This window comes from Podarcis cretensis, assembly GCF_951804945.1.
Source record: "Podarcis cretensis genome assembly, chromosome: 15".
Classification (NCBI taxonomy): Eukaryota; Metazoa; Chordata; class Lepidosauria; order Squamata; family Lacertidae; genus Podarcis; species Podarcis cretensis.
The window spans coordinates 18,221,682-18,245,887 of record NC_137185.1 but is presented as its reverse complement, the minus strand read 5'-3'; the positions used below and the strand labels follow the sequence as shown (position 1 = coordinate 18,245,887).

Here is a 24,206-nt window from a genome sequence, read left to right as displayed (position 1 = left end):
GCAAATTAAATTTTGTGAATATATAAATTTGGCAAGATTCACAGCATTCTTAAGCATAGCTGTCAACATTTCCCTTTTTTTAAGGGAAATTCCCTTATTCCAAATAGGATTCCTCGCAAGAAAAGGGAAAGGTTGACAGCTATGTTCTTAAGGGGACAATCAGACCAAAAATTAGCAAAAGAATGGGATTGTGTTAAAGAATATATGAAAAAAACATTGTTCTGGAGTAAGTATATCAGTATGTAACGAATTAAGCTTTGCAGGGTTAAAGAAATTGAAAAACGGTGCAAAGGGTATAAAGACAGAGGTAATTTACATTAGACACAACAATTCAGAAAGATTAAAAATTTGGAGGCCTCAAAACATAGGAAGGAAGTCAATATGTGTATATGTACAGAAGTAAATATGTGTATATGTACGTAAAGATTATTATGATGATGGTTTTCTCTGTAGGTTTGTGTGTGTGCGCGCGTTTGTTTCTGTTTGTTTTGTTTTGCTTTATTTTTGTTTGTTTTTTCTGGATTTTATCTTTGTAATTTTTGTTGTAATTTTGCATTGAAAATTAAAAATTAAAAAACAGAGGATTGGGCAAATTTATGGAGGAGAGTAGGTGGCTATTAGCCATTATGGCTGGAGGCATCAATGCTTCTGAACACAGTTACTGGAAAGCACAGGAGGGGCAAGTGCCCTTGTGCTCAAGTCCTGCTTGTGAGTTTCCCACAGGCATCTATCTGCTTGGCCACTGTGAGAACAGAATGCTGGACTCATTGGGTCATTGGCCTGATCCAGCAGGTTGTTCTTATGCAAGGAAATCCTTAGCTTCTCTAGATTTGGTGATATTTCCAATTGGAATACAGACTTTGTTATGTATGCGATTTGACTTTGGCTGTGCAGTAGCTGGGAAGCTGATTCCGTACACATTTAAAGGCATACCTACCTGATTCACACTTTCCTAAACAATATGCAAGCCAAAATACAACCATCCTTTGAAATTATTCATTATTGAAATGAATAAAAAGCAGCCTTTGGTGTGACCTTCTTTACCTCTCTCCCTCACCAGGTGACTGCCTGCTTGACAAACCTGCCGAACCCATTGCCCTCCCCACAGACCTTCCAGGCCAAGTCCCCCTATACAACCTTGATCATCAGTGCCAGCAGATCTTTGGCAAGGAGTTTCGACACTGCCCAAACACCACGCAGGAGGACATCTGTTCCCAGCTCTGGTGTAAGCTGGAGGCAGGAGAGCGCCTGTGCCACACCAGGAATGGCAGCTTGCCCTGGGCAGATGGGACACCCTGTGGGGCAGAGAAGATGTGTTTGGATGGACACTGTGTGGCCCAAGACACAGTGATGCCTGAGGTAATCATCTAGTGAGAAGCAGGCAGCCCACCTCTTACTAAAGACCAAATAACACTTGAATAACACAGTTTCTATGACCTCTCCTCCAAACAGGGTGTGTACCCCTTTCTCTTCCTGCCATTTCAAAATTATAAACACAGGAACACCTTCCCACTCACATGGAAAAATATACAGGGATCGTGTATCTTCCCTTCATGCCTGATATTATCATCATCATCATCATCTTATATAAAGCATGCAAAAATTTCTAATTGCTATACAAATCCAGTAGACATGATACAAAAGGAAAGAGGACCAGGGAGGGAAGAGGGAAAGCCAGCATTGGAGCAACTTCCCCATTGCTGGCCAATGGATGGGGGCAAGCTGGTCTTCTGTCTGCCATGATGATGGGGGCTGGGGCAGCCTCCCAATGGCAAATCAGCTGGAATCAGGGCCTTAACTCTGGGATTTGTATTTTGCAGCCGGCAGTGGATGGAAACTGGGGGCCCTGGAGCCCATGGAGGCCATGTTCCAGGACATGTGGTGGAGGAGTGCATTTCTCCGAAAGAGGCTGTGACAACCCCACACCTAAGAATGGAGGCAAATACTGCGAAGGCCAAAGAGTCAAGTATGAATCATGCCACACTGAGGAATGCCCACCGAATGGTAATCAGCTGTTTCCCGGCAAACCTTAATTCCCACTGACTCCAGAAGGAAGAAGCAGAGCTGACCCCACCCCAACCAAAGGGAAATAGCTTGTGACAAGAATGCAACCATTGTAAGGATGGGCAGGAAGCCGTTAAGATATCAGCTAATATATTGTAAGGGTTAACTACACTGCAGACATTTGTCAGTTTTATATTGCTTTATCTGTCATCAATCCTGGGATTTTTAGTCTAGTCAGGATGCAGAGAATGACCTGTTAGAGATCATTAATATTGCCCCCCCCCCCCGAAAACTACAATACTTGGGGTTCCTGGAATGACAGAATGACTATTAACTTAGTTTAAGGCCAAATTCACACTATACAATTAAAGCAGTATGGTATCACTTTAAACAATCATGGTTTCTCCCAAAGAATTCTGGGAGCTGTAGTCTGCTATTGACTGCTAAGAGTTGCTAGGAGATCCCTATTGCCTTCCCAGAACTACAGTTCCCAAAGTTCCCTGGGAGGAGGGATTGCTTTTTAAGCCACTCTGAGGATTGTAGCTCTGGGAGGAGAATAGGAGTCTCCGAATAACACTCAACACACTTAACAAACTGCAGCTCCCAGAATTCCTTGGGGGAAGCTGCGACTGTCCAACACAGAGCTTTCCAAACTGTGTGTAGCGATGCATTAGTGTGTTGGCTGCAGTGTGAAGGTGTGTCGGGCAAGCGCTCCCCGTCCTCCTCCTGGGGCTGGAAAGGGGTTAGTTTAAGCTCTGGTTTGCTAGTAAAACTGAATTACTGTGTCGTGAAATGATGCATGTCTAAAATGTGTGTCACCAACATGAAAAGTTTGGAAAGCTCTGGTCTAACGTGATAGCATAGAGCTTCCAATGTATGATGTGAACATGACCGATGGCTGCAGTCTAGCTATGCCCTTTAACACGAACAAGATCAGGACTTGCTTCAGAAGCATGTCACAGAGAACCCTAGATGGCTTTAAAAGAGGATTAGGAAAATTCATGGAGGAGAAAGCTATCAATGGCTACTAGCCAGGATGGCTATGGCTGTTTTTCTGTGCTTCGTGTGCAATCAGATGCCTTTCCTTTCCTTTGCAGGCAAGAGTTTTCGAGAGCAACAGTGCGAAAAGTATGACAGTTACAACTATACAGACACAAACGGGAATCTGCTGGAGTGGGTCCCCATGTACACAGGCGTGTCACCTCGAGACCGCTGCAAGCTGTTCTGCCGGGCTAAAGGGGGAACCCGTCAATTCAAAGTGTTTGAGTCCAAAGTAAGACTTGCTCTTTGCTCTGAGAGTAACCTCAAAATCCCTTCGAGCAGTTACAGCACTTTAAAAAAAAATATATTATTCGACTTTCCACAATTATAACAAAAAACACAAAGCAGAATGACACACAAAAACAGGGAAAAAACGGGGGGGAATACATCAATGAACGAAAAAAGAAAAAAGGAACAATAAACAAATAAACAATAACAACAAACTTAATTCTTTACAAATCCAACCTTTTAAACATCTTGGTTGACTTCCTCTAGTCCCTCCCTTCTGAGTTTCCTTGTAGTTGAAAGTAACAGCTTTCCAATATCATTATTAAACTAAAACAATTTCCAATTATGATCCATCTTATTCACTTTTCTTAATATTCTAGTTACAGCACATTTGAGCTTCTTTTTGCAACTAAACGAAAAAGCAAAAAAAAAAAGAATTATGTCCAAACTGTATGTACATTTTAGCAGACTGGGGTTATCCTAAATCAGGCATCCCCAAACTCAGCCCTCCAGATGTTTTGGGACTACAACTCCCATCATCCCTAGTTAACAGGACCAGTGGTCAGGGATGATGGGAGTTGTAGTCCCAAAACATCTAGAGGGCCGAGTTTGGGAATGCCTGTTCTAAATCATGGTATCACAGAGAAGGGCAACGGAACCTCACTTTGCTCTCACTTTGTTTTTGTTTCAGGTAGCTGATGGGACCCTCTGTGCACCCGACACCCTCTCTGTTTGTGTGAGTGGGCAGTGCATCAAGGCTGGCTGTGACCACATCATTGGCTCGCCCAAGAAGTTAGACAAGTGTGGGATTTGCGGTGGCAACGGCTCAACTTGCAAGAAAATATCTGGCTCACTCAACAAATCTAAGTACGAGGCAGACCAGGGCAGCTTGAGCCAATCCTAGTATTGCGAAGGAGGGAGATGGTTGGGCGAGGGCGGGGTAGACCAGAGGAAGACTGCATAGGAGGCGATGGCTGACCTGATTCCTTGTTTATTATGGTTCTGGAGCTGGATTTAAAGATGGTGCTGCAAAAGCACAAAAATCATAGATCAAAGGGGAAAGCTCATAGCTTTGCATGTAGAAGGCCCTAGTTTCAGTTCCTGGTGTCTTCAGGCACAGCTAGGAATGTTCCCTGTCTGTATCCCTCGAGAGGCACTGCCCATCAATGCAAACAGTAATAAGATAGATCAACCGATGTATAAAGCACTTTCCTTGCTGAGGACAGGGGAGGGTCTCTTTGCAGAAGGGGCCATGCTCCTTTATGGAATATCAATTTTGTAGCTGAAGAAATTTGTTGTGCTGTTTCTGGAGTTTGTAGGAATGGTGTTATTGTTTTGAGAGCTTGTGTATTATTCCACTTTTATTTTGTATGCTATTTGATGGCTTTCTGCTGTGAAGTAGGTTATTATTATTATTATTATTATTAATAATAATAATAATGCTCAGTGACAGCATCTGCTTTGCATGCAGAAGATTCCAGGTTCACTTCCCAGTATCTCCAGGTAGGGCTGGGAGAGAACCCTACCATTGTTAAGGATATGTCAGCCTAGTTCTCTAGTGAGATACAAACCTTCAAGTTCAGGCAGATAGCAATACAGTATTCTTTCAATACTTCACCCAGGCATTTGAGATAGGAATATATAAAGGAATTGTTTTAAAAAAAGGCATTGCATTTATGATCAAAACACATTGTTTTTGCCCTATCTGTTCAATTCCCTCTTTTCTTGGGAAATGAAGTGTCTCTCTAGCTTCTGCTACATTTCTAGGATGCTGCACCTGATGCAGCAACAGCCCTAACTGCTTCTGAATTATCACCTCTCTCTCCCCCACCTCCACGAATCCTGGGACTTACAGATTTGGTGAGGGTGCTAGGCATTCCCTTAGCGGTCCTTGTCCCCTGACATAGCCACAGTGTCTAGGGGTAGCTTGGGAGAGATGACAACTTAAGCCAATTTCATTCTGTGGTAGATAGAATACATATTCATGATCTATTTTATTATTTATTTGGAAATATTTATTTCATGCCCCTTAATTTTTAAAAGCATTTGCATAAAATGGTATGAAATAATTATTTAAAATTTGAAATAAAAACAAGTCTTTAAAAACCACGGACATAACAAAATTATCTGACCATGGAGGAATGAATGAATGAAACTTTTTATTGTTTAAAGCCAGAGGCCACCACAGTATTAATATATCAAACAAACACGTCTCTTTGGTCTCCACAGATTTGGATATAACGACATTGTCACAATCCCCGCAGGAGCAACCAATATTGACATCAAGCAACACGGTCGCCGAGGGGTGTGGCCTGACCAAAACTATTTAGCCCTGAAAACCCTGGATGGCAAATACCTCTTGAATGGAAACCTTGCCATTTCAGCTATGGAAGAAGACATTTTCATCAAGGGGACTGTACTGAGATATAGTGGCTCTCTTACCACCCTGGAACGCATCCAAAGTTTCCAGAAGCTCCCGGAGCCACTTACTGTCCAGGTGTTGACCGTTTCCGCTGAGCTGTTCCCCCCAAGGGTGAGATACACCTTCTTTATCCCCAAGGACGTCCACTTCAGCAAACAGAAGAGCAAGGAGAAGAACTTGGCCAACGTAATCAAGCCCATGCTAACGTCACAGTGGGTCCTGGGAGACTGGTCCGAGTGCTCGAAATCGTGCGGCTCTGGCTGGCAGAGACGAGCGGTGGAGTGTCTGGATGTGGAAGGGCAGGTCTCCTCAGCCTGCAACAAATCCCTCAAGCCTGAGGACATCAAGCCCTGCAGTGACTTCCCGTGCCCCATCTGGCAGATGGGGCCTTGGTCCCCCTGTTCTCAAACGTGTGGAGAGGGAATGCGGACACGAAGCCCCTTGTGCGTTGACTACACAGGGAAACCTATCACCTCAGAGAAATGTGGTTCGCCGCGGCCGCCAGCAGCTACCACCGCCTGCATGCTTCAAGAGTGCTGAGGGCAGAGGGATGGCCGACACATGATCAGAGGCATGTGTAACATAGGCTACTATCCTGACCCGAACCAGGCTTGGCATGGCCAAGCAAGGATGTAGGTTTAAAGGCAAATGTGCACTATTTGACCTGAACAGGCCCTGCTGGGTAGACCTGTTTGAAAGAATAGCAGGCATTGAATACCAACCACTTTCTTTCTCTCTCTCTCTTGCATTGTCTTCCTCCAAATTGGCATCTACCTCAGGGGCGCGAGCGCGGAATAGCATGGGATTTTGGATGAATAATGGTAATTATTTTTGGGAAAATATTCTTTTTTTCGCCCAGGCCACTGTTTTACACCTAGGAGAATTTATAAACCGGTCCTAAGCTGGACCTGAATTTTGCTCACACTTTCCCCAAGCTTTTTTGTGGGTCTTATCACAGAAATGGCATCTAAGAACTTATCACTCTTCAAATACAGGGATACCCTCAATCCGTTTTTCAGTAGTATGCAGCTCCCATAATCAGTATAGCAACTATCTACTGTGGGCCCCTAACCCAGCCCCCATGTTGAATATCTGTATATAAATGAGCAGGCCACTTAATCCCACGCTGGCCATGATACTCGTAGCTCCTAATCAGAAGGATTCTGCTGGAGTAACTGACCTTCCGACCGTTGTCTCAGCTGCAAAACAAGGTACACAATTCAAACCTGTTCTGCAGGCTTTCATCAGGATTAGTCGAAGGCTTATTATATACAGTGTTTATTATATGGTGATGTTTTTCTTGCAGTGATTTGTTGGCCATGGTCTACAATAGACTGGTTCTCCATTAGATCAAACTTCTGCAGCTGACTGATCTGATGCCTGCACTCTCGTGTCATTGGGAGCAGCAGCATGAGGGACATAGAAACCCTGGGAAGAGTTGTAGCTCAGTGGTAGAACATCTCCTTTGCATGCAAGAGGCCCCAGGCTCAATCAAATGCAAGCTTATCTGAAACCCTGGAGGGCCAGTCAGTGTGGATAAGACTCAGCTAGATGGCTCAAGGATCTAGCTCAGTATAAGGCGGCTTCTTTCACCTCTCTTTTCACCTGCTCTCTGACTAGAGCATCATGTCATGGTTAAAAGCAGTGTGAGCAGAATGACACTGACATGCAGCATTCAATCCCCACCCCTGGCTTTTAGGGATTGAAAATGGCAGGTGTGGCTCATCCTCCTTTTCGTTGCCATGCAACAACATCTGCCAATTTGGAAGCTTTGTTAAGCTTAATAATAATGCTGTGAACCAAAGAAAGATGATATAGGTTTAACTCTATGAAAGGTATACCACCACTCCTTATTTTAGGGAAGGGAGACACAATTGGGCTTCACTGAAGTGCTAGTCCTATTCAAAGCAGACCCACTGAAGTTAAAGGACATGACTAACTTGGGTTAATTGATTTCAACTGATCTACTCTGAGTATTGTCCTTGAAAACAGTTCCTTGGTGATAACGTCACCAAGCAATGTCCCGCCATGGCCTAAAAATAAAACTCCCTTCCCAGTTGGATCCAGGCTTTGTAAATCAGGAAGTGAGTTCAGCAAACAAACTCTATAAACCGAGACACAACAAAATACGTTGAAAATTGACACAGGCTCATTGATCCAAAACATTTGGATGCCTTTGCTCAGTTGCGTAATACAGTCTAAGAAAGGAACCTCAGCCGTCTCTTGGGTTGAGCACAGTTTAGCATTTCCTTTTCTATGGAAACCTTTGTTGTTTCCAGACCATTATGTGTTTGTCAGCTACATGTTTGGATAAGGCGATTATTCAGAAAAAGAAAGCGGAATACCTACTGTGTATTTCATTACTTGTAAATAGTTGGCTCAGTTTCAGTGTATATAATAATATGGATGTGATTATATTTACGCATATTTCCCCAGTACCTCTCCCCACCCAACAGCTTGCTTTACTTGTGGATTTATTATATGTACCATGGCTTCATACTGGCTTTCATGCTAAGGTGACTCAAGGTTCATGCACATGAAACAGGGAAACAGTGATTAAATATCACATTACAGCTATTGGATCAAGGAACTAGGCATCAAAGCTAAAGCAATTTCTACTGTCTCTGCTTTAAGTGTATGGCATCATGCTCATAGACAGTGTTAACATTCCCAAAGCTGATAAGGTCATATCCACACCACACATTTAAAGCATTATGAAACCACTTTAACAATCATTACTTCCCCCAGAGGAACCTGGGAACCTTAGTATGTTAAAGATGCTGAACTCATAGAGCTACAATTCCCAACCCTCTTAATAAACTACAGTTCCCAGGATTGTCCATGACTGTTAAAAGTGGTATGTGAGTATGGTATGAATGTATGATCTACTGTATTTTTCGCTCTATAAGACGCACCAGACCACAAGACGCACCTAGTTTTTGGAGGAGGAAAACAAGAAGAAAAAAAAATTCTGAATCTCAGAAGCCAGAACAGCAAGAGGGATTGCTGCGCAGTGAAAGCAGCAATCCCTCTTGCTGTTCTGGCTTCTGGGATAGCTGACCAGCCTGCATTCGCTCCATAAGATGCACACACATTTCCCCTTACTTTTTAGGAGGGAAAAAGTGAGTCTTATAGAGCAAAAAATATGGTATATATTCTACAAAGCTATTGGTGGCTTTCACATGCTTAGGCTACTCAGTTTCTATAAGCACTTTTGGAAAAGCTGAAAAACATCTCCCCTATGGTATTTTTTTGGCATTCCTTGTGAAAAAGAATGCAAGAATATTGACAGGCCTTTGATTTGATCCAGCAGGGCCTCTTCTTATGTTCCATTTGCCCTTCGTCTCTCAGTTGCCATCAATCTGATTGGATACATGACATTCTAGTGCCATCCTCTTCACCATGTGATCCCTTAAAAACCATGTGTTACCTAGGAAGAAAGGAAAAGTAGCAACTCGGAGAGTGGGGAGGACAGGAATGGTGCTGAAGCTATAGCAACCAGGGGAAATAATGGCAGTATGTAGAACTTCAGAAAATATTTCCGCTGAATCAAAATTGCAACTTTCCATCCCAAAAAACTAAGAGAATATCCAGCAGATGTTGTTATTTTGCTAAATCTTTCATATCACCCTTGTATTCCAATTCTGCCCAAGACTTTGTGCTTAGGATTGTAGCTCTAATTACTGTGCACCAATTAAAAGCCCTACATTCTTCATAATGGCTTATCCATCCTTAAAGTTCAAATCACTATATAGTTTATAAAAAGCACTGGAGAGGCCTCAAGCTTAGGCCCCAGTACTATTCTTGCCACTGGGACGCATGGAAAATGGAGTTCCCAGACCTTGCTTGTCTCAGTGAATTGAACTGGAATGCATCATAATCAATATTTCCCATGCTCCCTGGCAAAGGAGATGCTCGGGAACATAGATTGCTGTCGAAAGCAGAAGGAATCTAGTTCCCCATGCTACCTGGTAGTAAGAGGTGAGCGCCCAAGCCTTAAGCTTGACACCTTCCCATCTCTCACTAGGGCACGCTTGCACTGAGCCGTACCAGGATAGCAGAGAATATGCTTTAATGGGGAAGGTTCTGAGTTCAATCTCTGGCATTTCCAGGGACAGTGAGAAGAGAACTAGGATGGCCAGAAGCAAAAAAGGACAGGACTCCTGCACCTTTAATAGTTGTGCAGAAGAGATTTCAGCAGGTGGAGCTTGCGTGACAAACTGCTTCAGAAAGCAAACCTCAGCTCTATAGAATAGAGTTGCAGGGAGGAAGGGAGGTTGAAGGATGCAGCATTGCTAGTGGATACTCTAGTCAACTGTTCCTGTTCAAGAGGACAGAAATACTTAAATACTTACACTGAGTTCCAGGAACTATCCTCGCTATCCATTGTAATGCGCACGTTGCTCCAATGCTTGGCAGTAACACTATCCGGCAGCCCTAACTGTATATCACATTTCATTCTGAATCTTACACCAGCGGGCATGATCCTGCTAGTTGTTCCAGTGGTTAAATACTGGAAGCCAAAGAACAAGTTAGTGCAGGAGGCACATGTAAACTTACACCCCCGTCTCCTAAGCAGTGAGAGTTGGATTCCTCTGAAATTAATGGGATTCAGCATGTAGTAGGAGAAGCATGTGTGTTGGGGAGCAAAGATTGGGTTCTCGGACCTCTGGGGAAGGGCCATAGCTCAATGGTAGAATGCATTCTTTGCATGTGAACAGTCCCAGGGTTCAGTTTCCAGGTATGTCTGAAGAAGACTCCCACCTGAAACCCTGGAGAGCTGCCCTCAGCTAGTGCAGACAGGGCTATGCTAGTTGGACCAGTACTATAAAGCAGCTTCTTATGTTGATCACACATGCTAATATTCCAGGGGTTGGAAGCAGATGATAGTGGAGAGCTAGTAGGTGTGGAGAGTTATGCACCCCTCCAAGCTGCCACTTCTTTCCTGCACATGCTCCTCCTCAACCTTGCATTTGTGATAACTGGAGTGTACATATTTGTGAAACAAGGGTGTGCCTCCATAACATGTGGTTCCTTCCTCACTTCTGCTTAATCAGGACCATCCTGAGATATACTGTCTATCAACTGAACATTTTATCTCCCAGTAAAATACTTTTATATAGAGAAGGCTTTAACATACAACATACTTTCCTCTTTCCACCCCTGTATGCACTCAGAAAAACACACAAGCAGTAGTTGCAAGGAGTGATGTGGTACTGACAACAAAATCCTGGGCTTAATATGTGCTTAAAGGTAAAGGTAAAGGGACCCCTGACGGTTAGGTCCAGTTGTGGCCAACTCTGGGGTTGCGGTGCTCATCTCGCTTTATTGGCCGAGGGAGCCGGCATACAGCTTCTGGGTCATGTGGCCAGCATGACTAAGCCGCTTCTGGTGAACCAGAGCAGCGCACGGAAACACTGTTTACCTTCCCGCCGGAGCGGTTTCTATTTATCTACTTGCACTTTGATGTGCTTTCAAACTGCTAGGTTGGCAGGAGCTGGGACCGAGCAACGGGAGCTCACCCCGTTGCAGGGATTCGAACCGCCAACCTTCTGATCGGCAAGCCCTAGGCTCCGTGGTTTAACCCACAGCGCCACCTGCGTCACAATATAGGGGCACCCTATTCCTTTATCCACCTATGGACTCAAAAACCCAGTCTCTATTTTAGTGGAACCTTCAAGTCCTGGAGCCTGCTCATTTCTACTGTAAGAATTAGTACTCCAAGGGTAGTCAACATGGTGTTGGTTACCCATGTAGTAGTCTGTACACCATTAGGTCAGTCCTGGTTTGTCTAATGCACCTTTGACAATCAAGTGCCCTCCAGATGTTTCAGACTACAACTCCCATCAGCACCATCCAGTGCATCAGTTTAGTGAAGGCTGGCCCAACACCTTCCTTTACACTTAGTGCACAACGGGCTTATAACAAGCTTCCTCCTGCATCAAAACCTGTGTGGTCCTCAAATTTCTTTTCTAAGGCCCCCAATGTCCAAATGACTCAGAATTATATCCTGAATTAACTTGGTGTTGAGGAGGGGGAATAGCTTGTTACTTAAGAATTCACTTGTATGAGAAACTAGGCTGGATTCAACCTTAAGAAAAGCAGATTCACTTTGTTAAAGTTCCATCTTGACACGTCTGGCAAAAGGGTCAGCATGGAGTCTCCCCACAATTAAATGCCACCACCTTGTAACTTAACATGGCATTTGGCATCCTTGCTCAAAGTAAGGCCCCGTGCTGCTCTTCATGTAAACAGACCAAGGAAAGCACTGGGCATTTGGGGACAAAAATAGGATAGTTTGGCTCTTCCTGCTTTGGAAATGTAATGCCCATGCCCATCTGTACTATACACTGAAAGCAGTATCAAACCACTTTAAACAGGCATGGATTCCCCCAAGAATCCTTTGAACTGCGGTTTGTTAAGCTCACTGAGGCTTGTTATGAGATCCCAACTCCTCTGAGTTATAATTCTTAAGAGTGGTTCAGTAGTCAATTCCTTTTCCCAGGGAACTCTGGGAACTATAACCCTGTGAGGGAACAAGGGCCTCCTAACAACTCTCAGCACCCTTAAAATTAACTATAGTTCCCAGGAGTCTTTAGGGGAATATGTTTCAAGTGCTATGATACGGATTTAAATGTATAATGCAGATGGAGGCCAAAGAGTTAGAGACATTCTACTGATTGCAAATCTTGAGGTGGTAGAATGCTAGACTGAATCACATCAGACTGTTGATGATGGGGTCATATTTTCCTAAAATGCTTCACTTGGAAAGCTTCCTGGATCCCAGAGAGGGCTGCCCTACTCTTTTCTCCCTGACGTGCTAGTTCATGGTGTACAGAGAGTTTCTTTACATGAGGGAACATTGGCAATGACCCCATCTACTGTTCAATGGTACAGTCCAGAAGTCTGCCAACTCGTTCTGCGTAACGCATGGAACAACTCTTTGCTGCTGCTGGGCAACATCCATCAGCAGAAGGTTGGTGTGATCAAAGCTGCTGCATGTTTCCTCTTTGCTTTTTCTTGTGGAAACAAGGCACAGGCAGATTTCTGTATCTAGCACATGCAGGATTTTTGATGCCAGCGCTGAAGGTCATTCAGCATCTGGCTGTTGGGAGATTGGGAGATGTGGTGCATTCTTGGGAAAAAGCAATGGAATTCCGTGGTGCTACTTGGCTGCTCCCTCTCAGGGCTGAAACAGTGCGGAATGTACTCTGGCAGCTTTGAGACGGGTGAGTCCAAGGCAAGGATGACCCTGTTTCCTGCAGATGGCAACCTTTCAAACAAAGCCACTCTGCACAGTGGGTGCAGGTTTTAAGATGGGCTCTTCAGCTGTTGCTGCTTCGGCTTTGTGTGAAGGCTGCATGAAAAGGAAAAGAACTTTTCTCAGAGGATCCACAATTACGCAAGGGCTCTGACCCTCAGCACCTTTTTGACAATAAAGGGGAAGCTGTTTTTGTTCCCCTTGAACAGAGCCAGTTAATGACTGCTTAAAAGCTATCCCGCTGGAACGGCCAGAGGGAGAGAACAGCTGCAGCCTGAAACAGATATAGTTGGTAGTGATCAGGGATGGGTGAATCTGCCAATTTAGGTTTCTCTCACTTTCTCACTTTTCCAATTTTAAGTTCAGATCTCCACATTCCACATCTGTTTGTGTTCTCTCTCTCTAATCCTGAAACTTCAGCAGTATTTTAGTGCAAGTTTCTCCTAATATACACATAAAGGTAAAGGTAAAGGTACCCCTGCCCGTATGGGCCAGCCGTGTCTATGACTCTAGGGTTGTGCGCCCATCTCACTTAAGAGGCCGGGAGCCAGCGCTGTCCGGAGACACTTCCGGATCGCGTGGCCAGCGTGACGAAGCTGCTCTGGCGAGCCAGCACCAGCGCAGCACACAGAAACGCCGTTTACCTTCCGGCTATAAAGCGGTACCTATTTATCTACTTGCACTTAGGAGTGCTTTCGAACTGCTAGGTGGGCAGGAGCTGGGACCGAAAGACGGGAGCCCACCCCGCCGCGGGGATTCGAACCGCCGACCATACGATGGGCAAGTCCTAGGCACTGAGGTTTTACCCACAGCGCCACCCGCGTCCCTTAATATACACATAACTGTATACAATTAATATACCTAATTATCTAATATGCATAGTAACTAAGCATCTTATGTTTTCAGTGTTTCTAAATGTTTATCTTTGAAGTACACAGTGACTAAAAAAGCTCTCCTTTCATCCTGAATAGGGTGGCTGTAGAATACTAGGACTCTGCTACAGAAATACGGTAGTAAGGGGTCTCTGACTTCCCACCATGACCCTGGACTACTGCACCAATGCTCCCAGCCCTGCTTTTTTAACAGGATATGCCAGGCGTTGAACCTAGGACTGCCTGCACACAAAAACCCCATGCTACAGCCCTTCTCCATAAAAGGCAGTTCCAAATCCTCTGGAGGGACAAAAAAGGAGAAGAGGGTATATTTAAACCAGGGAGTAAGCTCTGGAGTTTTAGATCCCACTTTTGATAGGAAAGAAAAAAGGTTGCCTCAGTCTTTAACCACCAATTTGAACTTTGTCTGGTCAAAAAACCCTGGATGCTCCCACTGCATTTCAAGGTTCTGGGTGCAACCAGAAACAGAAATTCCTAAACACCAGGAAGACAAAAAGTAGTTTGAGAGACCTGACCAGTACAGGAAATACTGGAACTCTTAGCCAGAAAGCTTTTCCTTGCCAAACAGCTATCTTAATTTTGTAGACACAAGACATTTGGCAACAACAGTCCCACTCTCCCTTTTTGCAGGATGCAGAGAGCTCCTATAGAAGCCAAGAACATTTATTACCCTATGAAGAAGGTTGAAGAGAAGATAGGGTTCCTTATGACTGAAGGTTAGTTTCCTGAGCCAAACCACAAGTCTTGCACTTCACATTCTTTCAGATATCTGGGATAATCCCTGGATGTTCTCCTTTGTTTGTAAGAAATAATACCTATATTCCTCTCACTATTTTTTGTTCTTGTTTCACATTAAACTGCAGGTTTTTTTTTAAAAAAAAAATAGTATAAATCGTTTTACTGGTATAATACATCCCCCATTAAACAAAAGATGAATCCAAGCCATACACTATTTCTTCTGGGATGTGTATACCAGGGAGTTGTATGCAACTAAATTCTACTCAGAGTAGGCTCACTTAAGTTAATGAACCTAAGTTAGTCATGCCCATTAACTTTAATGTGTCTACTATATGTAGGACTAGCCCCAGATTTTTTAATGTGCCCTTTAAAAAAAAAAGTCAAGGCCAGCTGCAAAATTTGGTATAGTGCTAAATTCTACCCCTGCTGTATGCAAATCAGACCTATCTCTAATAACTGCAGGAAGACTTCATTTATCAGGGGGAATATCTGGACTTTTTTGAGAAATAGAATGGGTAGATAAGAAAGGAGAGATTACCTGCTATTTATATTTACATACTGTATGATGCTACCTGGAGATCAGGCAAAAGCAGGAGCACTGTGAAAATGAGTTGTGCTGTATTCTGAAGAGAGAATCTTAGAATTGGAAGGGACCCTGAAAATCATATAATCTAACCCCCTGCAATGCAGGTATATGCAGCTATCCCATATGGAGATCAAACCTGCAACCTTGCTGTTAGCAGCACCACACTCTAACTGAGCTATCCAGTTAGTCAAAACATTCTTAACATCTGTGAGTTCTTTGTTAGCCAACCAAACTTTGCATCTTGTCTTGCCTGGTAAGTCAAATGCTAGATCAAAGCAGCACATGCATATTTGTTCTTCCATGCATCCATCCTTTGCCTTACAAAAAAATAATGAACTCCCAGCAGATTGGGAGAAAGGGAAGAGGTACGCGGCCAGTGTCACAGGCCCAGGCTAATGGGGCACTTGTCAAGAGGTACCCACTTAAGCCAGCGTTTCTCCAATACATCAGAAACTTGCAAAACCGTTCCCTCCCCAACTCACTGGAACAAGTGACATGTTTTTCCAAGGCAGGAAAAGTGCATTCATACCACATGCTTAAAATCCTCTGTGTGTCTTCACCCCATGTATGAGGTCATCTACCGGAAGTGAAATTCCAGTCACTCTAACATGATGCTGGATGCTGTCCTTTCCCCAATTCATTCTTCTCTCTCGCAATGCACTTCCAAAAACTCAAAAGGTCACTGTGTGCGTCTTTTCTGTCGGGCTGTAAGTAACACTTCTTTGGAATATGCCCGGCATTTTAGCCTGACATTTTCCTGAGGCTGTGTTAGAGATATGTACGCTGTCATAAAGCCTGTGCTAGTCTTGGAATTGGGGAGAGCAACATCTCATCTATCAGTACTGTCAGTGCAGCCCGCTGTTTGGTTTTCCCTTATACAGAAAAATAGACCATACTCAGTAAGCTGCTCCTTTTAAAGCCCAATTTGGTTCTTCGTACTGTTATGCTTTGCTGAAAAAAAGAAAGAAACAGTAAGATGTATACCTGGGAGAGTCAACATATGCCTGAGGTTATTGCTGGATTTCAACTGAAGTGACGTTCACAGCAAATTTGGAGGTTCCTTCTTAGGTGAAACAACTAAGAAACCTCAGAGGATACACACACCCCAACAAACTGGATAAGATTAAATATTTCTCAAAAGGGTTTCACACAATCCCAATTTAAACTAGTTTAGGGACCCCTCTAGAGTCCTTTTTTATTGTGCATTTATGGTCATTTGTGCTTGTGGTGGTGGTATCTGTGGTGGTATACATGATTCTGCTTTCAATAGAGGGCCAAAAGAGAGCCAGTGTGGTGTAGTGGTTAAGAGCGGTAGACTTGTAATCTGGTGAACCGGATTCGGGTCTCCGCTCCTCTACATGCAGCTGCTGGGTGACCTTGGGCTAGTCACACTTCTCTGAAGTCTCTCAGCCCCACTCACCTCACAGAGTGTTTGTTGTGGGGGAGGAAGGGAAAGGAGAATGTTAGCTGCTTTGAGGCTCCTTCTGGTAGTGATAAAGCGGGATATCAAATCCAAATCCAATACTGTTCGTGCCTATAAAGGTTTTGGGGCAGACATAACTGCTTTGCTTCCAATCAGTGCATGTCCCATAGCTTTCTGCTGAAATCTTGTAACTTTTCACACCACAAATTTTATGTGGGGGTAGAATGTCCCGCCTTTGGTGCGCTACAGCACAAGGGTGCTCCTCCAGAAGTCAGTAATGCTGTAACATTGGGGAAGTATCACAAAACAATGAAGCAAAATAATGTGTGGACTGCCCAGTATAATTCCACCACTCATGCACTGTTATTGTGTCAATGACATGTTGCAGAATACATGTCTGCACCCACCCACCCACGCAAACAAACTTAACACCAGTCTGGAAGGGCCCTAAGTCTGTAGCATAAAGATGCTTCCTTGGGGATCATTCCACTCAAATTCTGCTGTTTGTCTTCAGCCCCATCCTCCTGACTCTGCACTGCCCACTCCTGTAATGCTACTATCTTCTTTGCATTTGGAATGCCTGCCTGAATTAGCCCTTCTTTTTTCAAATAAAAACAAACAAACGAACATGTAGCATTGATGGTGATGTACGTAAAATAAGTTATATACAGGATTTATATGTATATATGTTTCCCTTCAGTGAAGGACTGTAGCATTGTACTGAGCCTCTTGTAAAAGGTATTTATTTTGTGTACAGTAACTGTCTTTGGAGGGGTGGGAGAGAAAGGGTGACTGCGTTACACAATGCTGCTGCCTCTCCCACCTTCTCAATTGCATTTTATGCATGGGGAGGGAAATCTCACTCTTTTCTCTCAACTGCTTACTTGCTCAGCTAGAATACCCAGTAAGCTGGTTCTAGTCAAGCTTTGCAAAAAAAAAAAAAAACCTTTCTAATTTTTTAATAAATGTTTTGTTTTAACCTTCTTCTCCCCTCCCCTTTAATCTTCTAAAAACAGATAGCCAGATTGTAATGCTAGCATTTAGCTGTGAATAAAAGACTTCCTCAGTTAAGATCCCTTTGTTTGATTTCCTTTTTCTTGTTTTGCATTTGGGATTCATTCCAAATTTCCACAGCTATAAAACCTCAGGGTTATGCATACACCTTTCCTGTTTAAGGTGGAACCCGAAATTGTATAGTGGACACAGGTCAGGGAAACCCAGCTAATTATCAACAGCTTAAAAGTGTCTGTGTGAGAGCATGCAACCAGGGACAAGCAGCTAACTCTCATCACAACTGCTACCACCCTCCTTCCCAAGTTGCTTCTCTCACAGAATCTTTAAATTATTTTGTAACACTTGAGATAAAGCACAAGCTACGACCATAGCCGGCGAAGGTTGGTTCATTTGGGCAAAAGGAGCACAGCTCCACCAACCTCAGTCAGCCTTCATCCAGCCTCCACCTCAGCTTGCCATCTTCCTTACAACCAGCCCAAACAATGGCACTGGTTGTAATCCTGAAAAAAAGTGACAAGCAGAGTGCCACAGGATTCTGTCCTGGGCCCATTATTGTTCAATACCTTTCAAAGGGAATGAGGAGATGCTTAGCAGTGTTGCAGTTGACACCAAACTGAGAGGGGTAGAAGACAGAATTGGGATTCAATATGACCTCAACAGATTGGAGAACCAGGCCCAAACTAACAAAATGAATTTCAATAGGGACAAATATCAGGTTTCTGCACATAGGCAGGAAGAACGAGCTACACAAATATAAGATGGGGGCCACCTGGCTTGTGAAAAGGATCTAAGGGCCTTAGTGGACCACAAGCTTAACCTGAGAAATCCAGTGTTGTTAAGTTGTGGGTGAACATCAGACGACACAGCAATTCTTCCAAAGCAGCTCTTTATTTGTAAGCTGGAACAGAACTGAACAGCAAACAGCTCAACCAACCTGCTTTTATAGGCAGCCGGCTATCAACATTGTAGCAACAACAACCCAGGGTTTCCCGCCTAAAGTAACTGACGTGGACCTGAGTGAAAACTATATACACAATACCCCTGGTGGCCAGGGTGAGAACTTCAATACATAACAAGTGTGGTGTAGTGGTTAAGAGCGGTAGACTCGTAATCTGGTGAACAGGGTTCGCGTCTCCGCTCCTCCACATGCAGCTGCTGGGTGACCTTGGACTAGTCACACTTCTCTGAAGTCTCTCAGCCTCACTCACCTCACAGAGTGTTTGTTGTGGGGGAGGAAGGGAAAGGAGAATGTTGGCCGCTTTGAGACTCCTTCGGGTAGTGATAAAGCGGGATATCAAATCCAAACGCTTCTTCTTCTTCTGAGTTAAGGTAGAGAGACCAACCTTTTGGCACCATCTCTTGCAATCTACTAACCATTGACATGGTACAAAGAGTGATGTATGCAACAAGCCGTGGAAAATGCTGCCAGCTTCCTCAACTTAGCAAGAATTGTAGCCTCATACACTTCTCTCCTGTGTGTTCTGATGTATATCCTCTCTACCTATATCCATAGCCAAAATTTAGTTTATTTGCAACATTGTTTTATCAATGTGGGCATTTCAGATCACATGAGCTCTGTGTCTATAATGCAGCACCTCTGCAAATGCCCCACACTTAGGTCACATCATGGCTACGTTTTATTTTCAGAGCATGACATGATCGCCGATTTATTATTCTATTTATACACAGAGGCTGAGCCAAATACGTGTCTAGCATTCCACTTGAGGAAGGTAAAAATATAACTGGTGTATACAATACAAGGAAATGTATTTGTTCCTGAAAAACAGTTTCCTGTCTTCTTCAGAGAATAGAGAGCAATGGGGCTGGAAAATCAAAAGAGAATGTGAGCAGCATATTCTGTTTCCAAAACAGAAGGAACCTATGTGAGATACAGCTGCACACTGTGGCCACTAAATTTCCTCACATCATGTGACTCCCATGCTTAAATCCCTTCACTGTCTTCCTTTCTACTCTCAGATCTTGCACAGACCATTTATTAGAGATGTGCATCAATAAATCTTCCAAATGAATTTTATCTATAAAATCTCCAGAGAGCCATTTAAAAAACGGATTACAAGATGAGATACTGCATTGATTGCAGGGTCCAGTGGCAACTTTCTGTATCAAGCTTTGAGCACCACAGGACTGTTTCTCAGACTGGAAATTAAATTAGTCACAAGCGGTACTTGACAAATGTATCAGATTCATCAGTCCGCAAATGCTTCTCAAAACTTTGCACATCTCTTTGTGAGCACTGGTTGGTTCAAATAAAGGCATCATTTATCACTTCCCTTATCATTTTCGGTCATTCACATTTTGAAAATTCTAATAATCAGCAACACACCTTTTTTCATTGCTACCTATGGACCACATCCTGCCAACCACCAGAGGACTAGGACTTGAAGTGTTGGATGCAGCATCGAAATCTTCAGGGTAGCTTTCATAGCAGACCACCATTGAGTGAAATGATAATTCCCGGTGGCATATTTACACAGTATACTTCACTAGGGCGTGATCCACTACACACAAGGATGAATTTTAGAGGATGGCTGCTAAGAAAGCCCAACAGAGTCTCCTTCTCCTCAGAGTATTGCGGAAGCACGATGTCAATCAACATTTGATGATCTCCTTCTACGGGTCAACAATAGAAAGTGTCCTTTCATACTGCATCACGGTGTGGTAAGCTGGTTTGACATCATCTGACAGGAAGTGCCTACAGAGGGTGGTGAATACAGCACAAGATATTATGGGCTGTCCCGTGAATCCACTGGATGAAATAGCGGAAGAACGTTGCCTCAGGAGAGTGAGGAAAATTCTCAGGGATGATTCACACCTTGGCCGGCACTTTCTTGATCTCCTGCCCTCACGCAGAAGATATAGAAGCATGATTAGTTGCACCAACAGGGTAAAGAACAGCTTCTATCCGTGGGCTGTTAGGCTGCTGAATAAAAAGATAACAACAGGGCAACTGACTTTCAGGTTTGGTGTGCGTGCGTCAGTAAATGGGGGGAATTAAGACTAAGAGAGCTGAGTGGGGGGTTGCTCGTGTATACAAGTTGTACAAATGACAATAAAGTATTTCAATTTCAGTTTCAATTTGGATATAACATTGTTTTGGAAAGTGGCAATTAGTTAGGTTCACCTTTAAATGTGAATGGAATTTAAATTCTCCCCCATCCCTAATACCGGTAGAGGGCTTCCATTTCTAAAGAGCTACTACCAGCAGCTGTATGTGTCAACTGAAAAACATTGTCTTTGGAATGATAGGAAAGCACTGTCCACGCCTGCTTTTCCCATCTTGTACTCTTGGGCAGCTGATGGGCCCCAGTACTTGCGTAGGACCTGCCAATGCACTGACACCTGTCCTGAACCCACATGCCAGGTGAATGGTGAGCCACCATTTAAATTTTCTGCAATGCTCCAGAACAGCACTCCTGCAGGGGCATTATGGGAAATTTAAATGGAAACTCAGAACCAGTGGTTTGAGTGTCAAACTAGAATCTGGGAGACTAGTGTTCAAATCTCCACTTGGCAATGAAGCTCACTGGGTGACCTTGGGCCATCGCTGTCTTTTCACCTAACCTACCTCACAGGGTTGTTGTGTAGATTAAATGAGGAAGGGGAGAACCATGTATGCCACCTTCAGCTCCTTAGCTCTGGGACTTAAGTTCAATAAATAAAATAATAAATAGTCACCTAGTGATGATCACAGTGCTACCACCACCGCTGATAAGCCATTAACACATGTAGGCAGGGTGCCCGCTTCTTTGCCAAGCTTCAGACTAGTGTCTGCTTTGTCTCTGGTGTTAAATCTGTGATGACACATTCACACATGACAATAACGCTTGCATTCATCAAGTGATAACAGTGGCGACCAGTCCAAATGCACCTAGAGCTGTGGTTTAAAGTTAGGAAACCCTCCATTGAGAAGGGGACTTGGAGGATAAGGACTAAACCTTTTAAGTTTTCAGAATAAATCAAGGAATGGCATAGTGGTCCTCTAGGGAGACAATAAAAAGCTGCAATCTTTGCTGTGAACTCTGATGTGGGAGATTGTTAACTTGGAAAAGCTGAAGCGGCACAAAACAAGTCAGTCTATTTTCTGGCCATGGATGATGCACCGTCTAACAGATTCCAAAGCCCCAAACTGGAACAGAACTTCATCTCTCATGTTAACAGGTTTTGTTCCATTTTAAATTCTTATTAACTTTTCAAATTTTATATTTCAAATTAAACATCTTCTATTAAACCATACATTCATTGACTTCCCTTCCTCCCCTTCCTAGGTTCATTTAATATATCCATCACTCCTGCATATTTTAATGACAGGCTTTGACTTTAATGGCTGCTTGATCAGAGTCATAATGCCAAGATTTCAGAGACAGTAAAGTATGTTATCAGAAAAGGAATGGTGTATTTCAATGCTGTAATGTTGCCAATCATCCCAGGAAGAGGCAATGCCATACAGGGTGAAGCAGGGAAGGCACAGGGAAGAAATATGCCAGTTGCTTTCCTGGCAATGGAATGAGCAGCAATATGCATGCCAGATATAAAAAGAGCAAAAACAAACAAGACTATGATCAGGGCACCAAAGATTACTGTCATCACTGCTATAATTAATTGTTCTATTATATTATCATTATTTATTGTTATATTAGATTGCTGCTGTTGTTGTTATAGTAAAGGCTCGTTTCTGTGTTATTTGATTCCAGAGGGGGGAAATGTTTCCAGCCCCCTTAACCCCAAAAAATGTGGGAGTAAAGTGACGGAATTTGTTGTGGTATACTGGCTTACAGTACTTTCCTGCTGTTTTCATTGGGGAACAGATATAACATGTGCAGAAAGAGAGTGGGAGCAGCGATGTCCAATGATATTCATTGTTGTGCCCCCGATGTGAATGGAATTTAGCACAACATGCCTGTATAGCAGTCAAAAAGCCACAATTCCACAATGCAACAGGTACAGCAGTGTGAAAGGAACATTAAAACGGGGCAAAAGTGCTAGCAATATAATCAGGAAAACTAATGCAATATTCCCGATGTCTGAAAGCACCCTTTAAAATAATGAAGAGTTGGCTAGTTTGCAACATCCCTGTGTTACATTCCCCCCCTCTTCTGTGCAACAGCACAGCTGATATATACCACTATGAGCTATGCAAGTGGATGTACAGTTTGGATGTACATCCTAGGGCATGTCCCAGAACTCTCTGCAGCACACAATGGTTCCACTGCAGGTATGCAAGTTCTGCTTGGCAGAGAAGTTGATGCAGAAAGAGTTCCCTTACTCTGGACATTTTGGGGGGAAACATACTTTGGAAGGAAAGAAGACACAGCAGGAGCAGAGACAAAGATAAGGAAAATGACTTTCTGGCTAAGGGATGGTTCCTGTCATTGTCCCTGGGCGTCTGCTTTAAAGAATGAAGGCTCTACATGCTCAAGTCAAAAATAAATCCCAGTCTTGATGGCAGGAAGAACTAAAACTGCCATGAAAGGAAACAGCCTGGGTGGGGAGCGGAATGATGAGAATGGATGGGGTCAATCAATCACAGATCTAGGTTGTCAACAATTATCATGAGAATATTAGTCATCTCCTCCATGGTGATATCAGAAAGGCAATTGTGCCACAAGGGCTATCGTGGAGCCAGAAGATACAAATGGTTGTCCACCTTGTGCAGACAGGAAGCTCAAGATTTTGCATCCAGATTTCCCCAGTTCAGGGCTGGTGGACTGCTTTGATGGGAATCATTAATTGAATGATTCCCTATGCTGTGAGGGTTTTTAAATAAAATATGGAGGGGTTGTTTCCTGGAGTTGTGATAACACAAAGCATTCCATCGCAAGGCAAAGCTTAGAGTGTTTCACAGGAAGCCATCATCAAGTGCTACAAGCTGTGAAGAGTGATACAAAACAGTTCTGATAAGCAATGGTGAGCTCCGGGCAATGGCTTCAAAGATGCGGCCAACAAATGTTCTTGCAACTGAGACTTTTGAGAGCAACAACTTGTGATAAAGGCTCTGAGAGGGAGCATGATAAGGACTTTCCAACTAAACAGAGGAAAGCGTGCAGCTGAAAACCTCGGCAGCAGTGGCATTTTCATGGGAAGTCTCAGTTAAAATAATAAGCATTCTGCAAGTCTATATGTTTCCAATACACTGTCACACTCCAGTGTGACCAAGAAATAGAACTCAGAAAGGGAATGTGCAAATGAATTGACAATTTTCAAATGCTGGATCACCAAGGCAGAAGATAAGTTTAACCTGGCTTTCATTGTTGCTCACAAGCTGACAAAGTGTGTATAGAATGTACCCCTAGGGATCATTGCAATGTACAACCTTTTATATACAAGAATTGAAACAACAGGTATTTTTCTAGATCTGCACATGCTCAAAACTCTATTTCCAATCAATGGAACTTAAAAATCCTTCGCTTTGGCTGGATGATGCCCACAGTTTGCATAATAGATCCTTGCTGGAATGATAAAAGATGATCCCGTATCTAAGGAAACAGGAACTCAAAATCCCAGCTGGCATAAAGAAGCACAGCCGCTCCAAGCTCTATCAATTGTTATTATGCCAGTTCAGGCTAGCTTGCTAAGAA

The 24,206-nt window shown here is 43.5% G+C and overlaps 1 protein-coding gene and 1 long non-coding RNA gene across 2 annotated transcripts in view; both read left to right on the top strand.

The window, feature by feature from the left end:
• ADAMTS8 (ADAM metallopeptidase with thrombospondin type 1 motif 8) overlaps positions 1-14,715 on the top strand; it is a 42,067-nt gene extending 27,352 nt beyond the window's left edge. Inside the window, exons 5-9 of the mRNA XM_079954511.1 lie at positions 1,061-1,359; positions 1,821-2,004; positions 3,102-3,277; positions 3,965-4,140; positions 5,503-14,715. Of these exons, the coding sequence (XP_079810637.1) occupies positions 1,061-1,359; positions 1,821-2,004; positions 3,102-3,277; positions 3,965-4,140; positions 5,503-6,235 (1,568 nt within the window). The 3' untranslated portion in view covers positions 6,236-14,715. The remainder of the gene's footprint in view (positions 1-1,060; positions 1,360-1,820; positions 2,005-3,101; positions 3,278-3,964; positions 4,141-5,502) is intronic.
• Positions 1-24,206, top strand: part of LOC307203680 — a 398,536-nt gene that overhangs the window by 133,078 nt on the left and 241,252 nt on the right. The window lies entirely within an intron of this gene.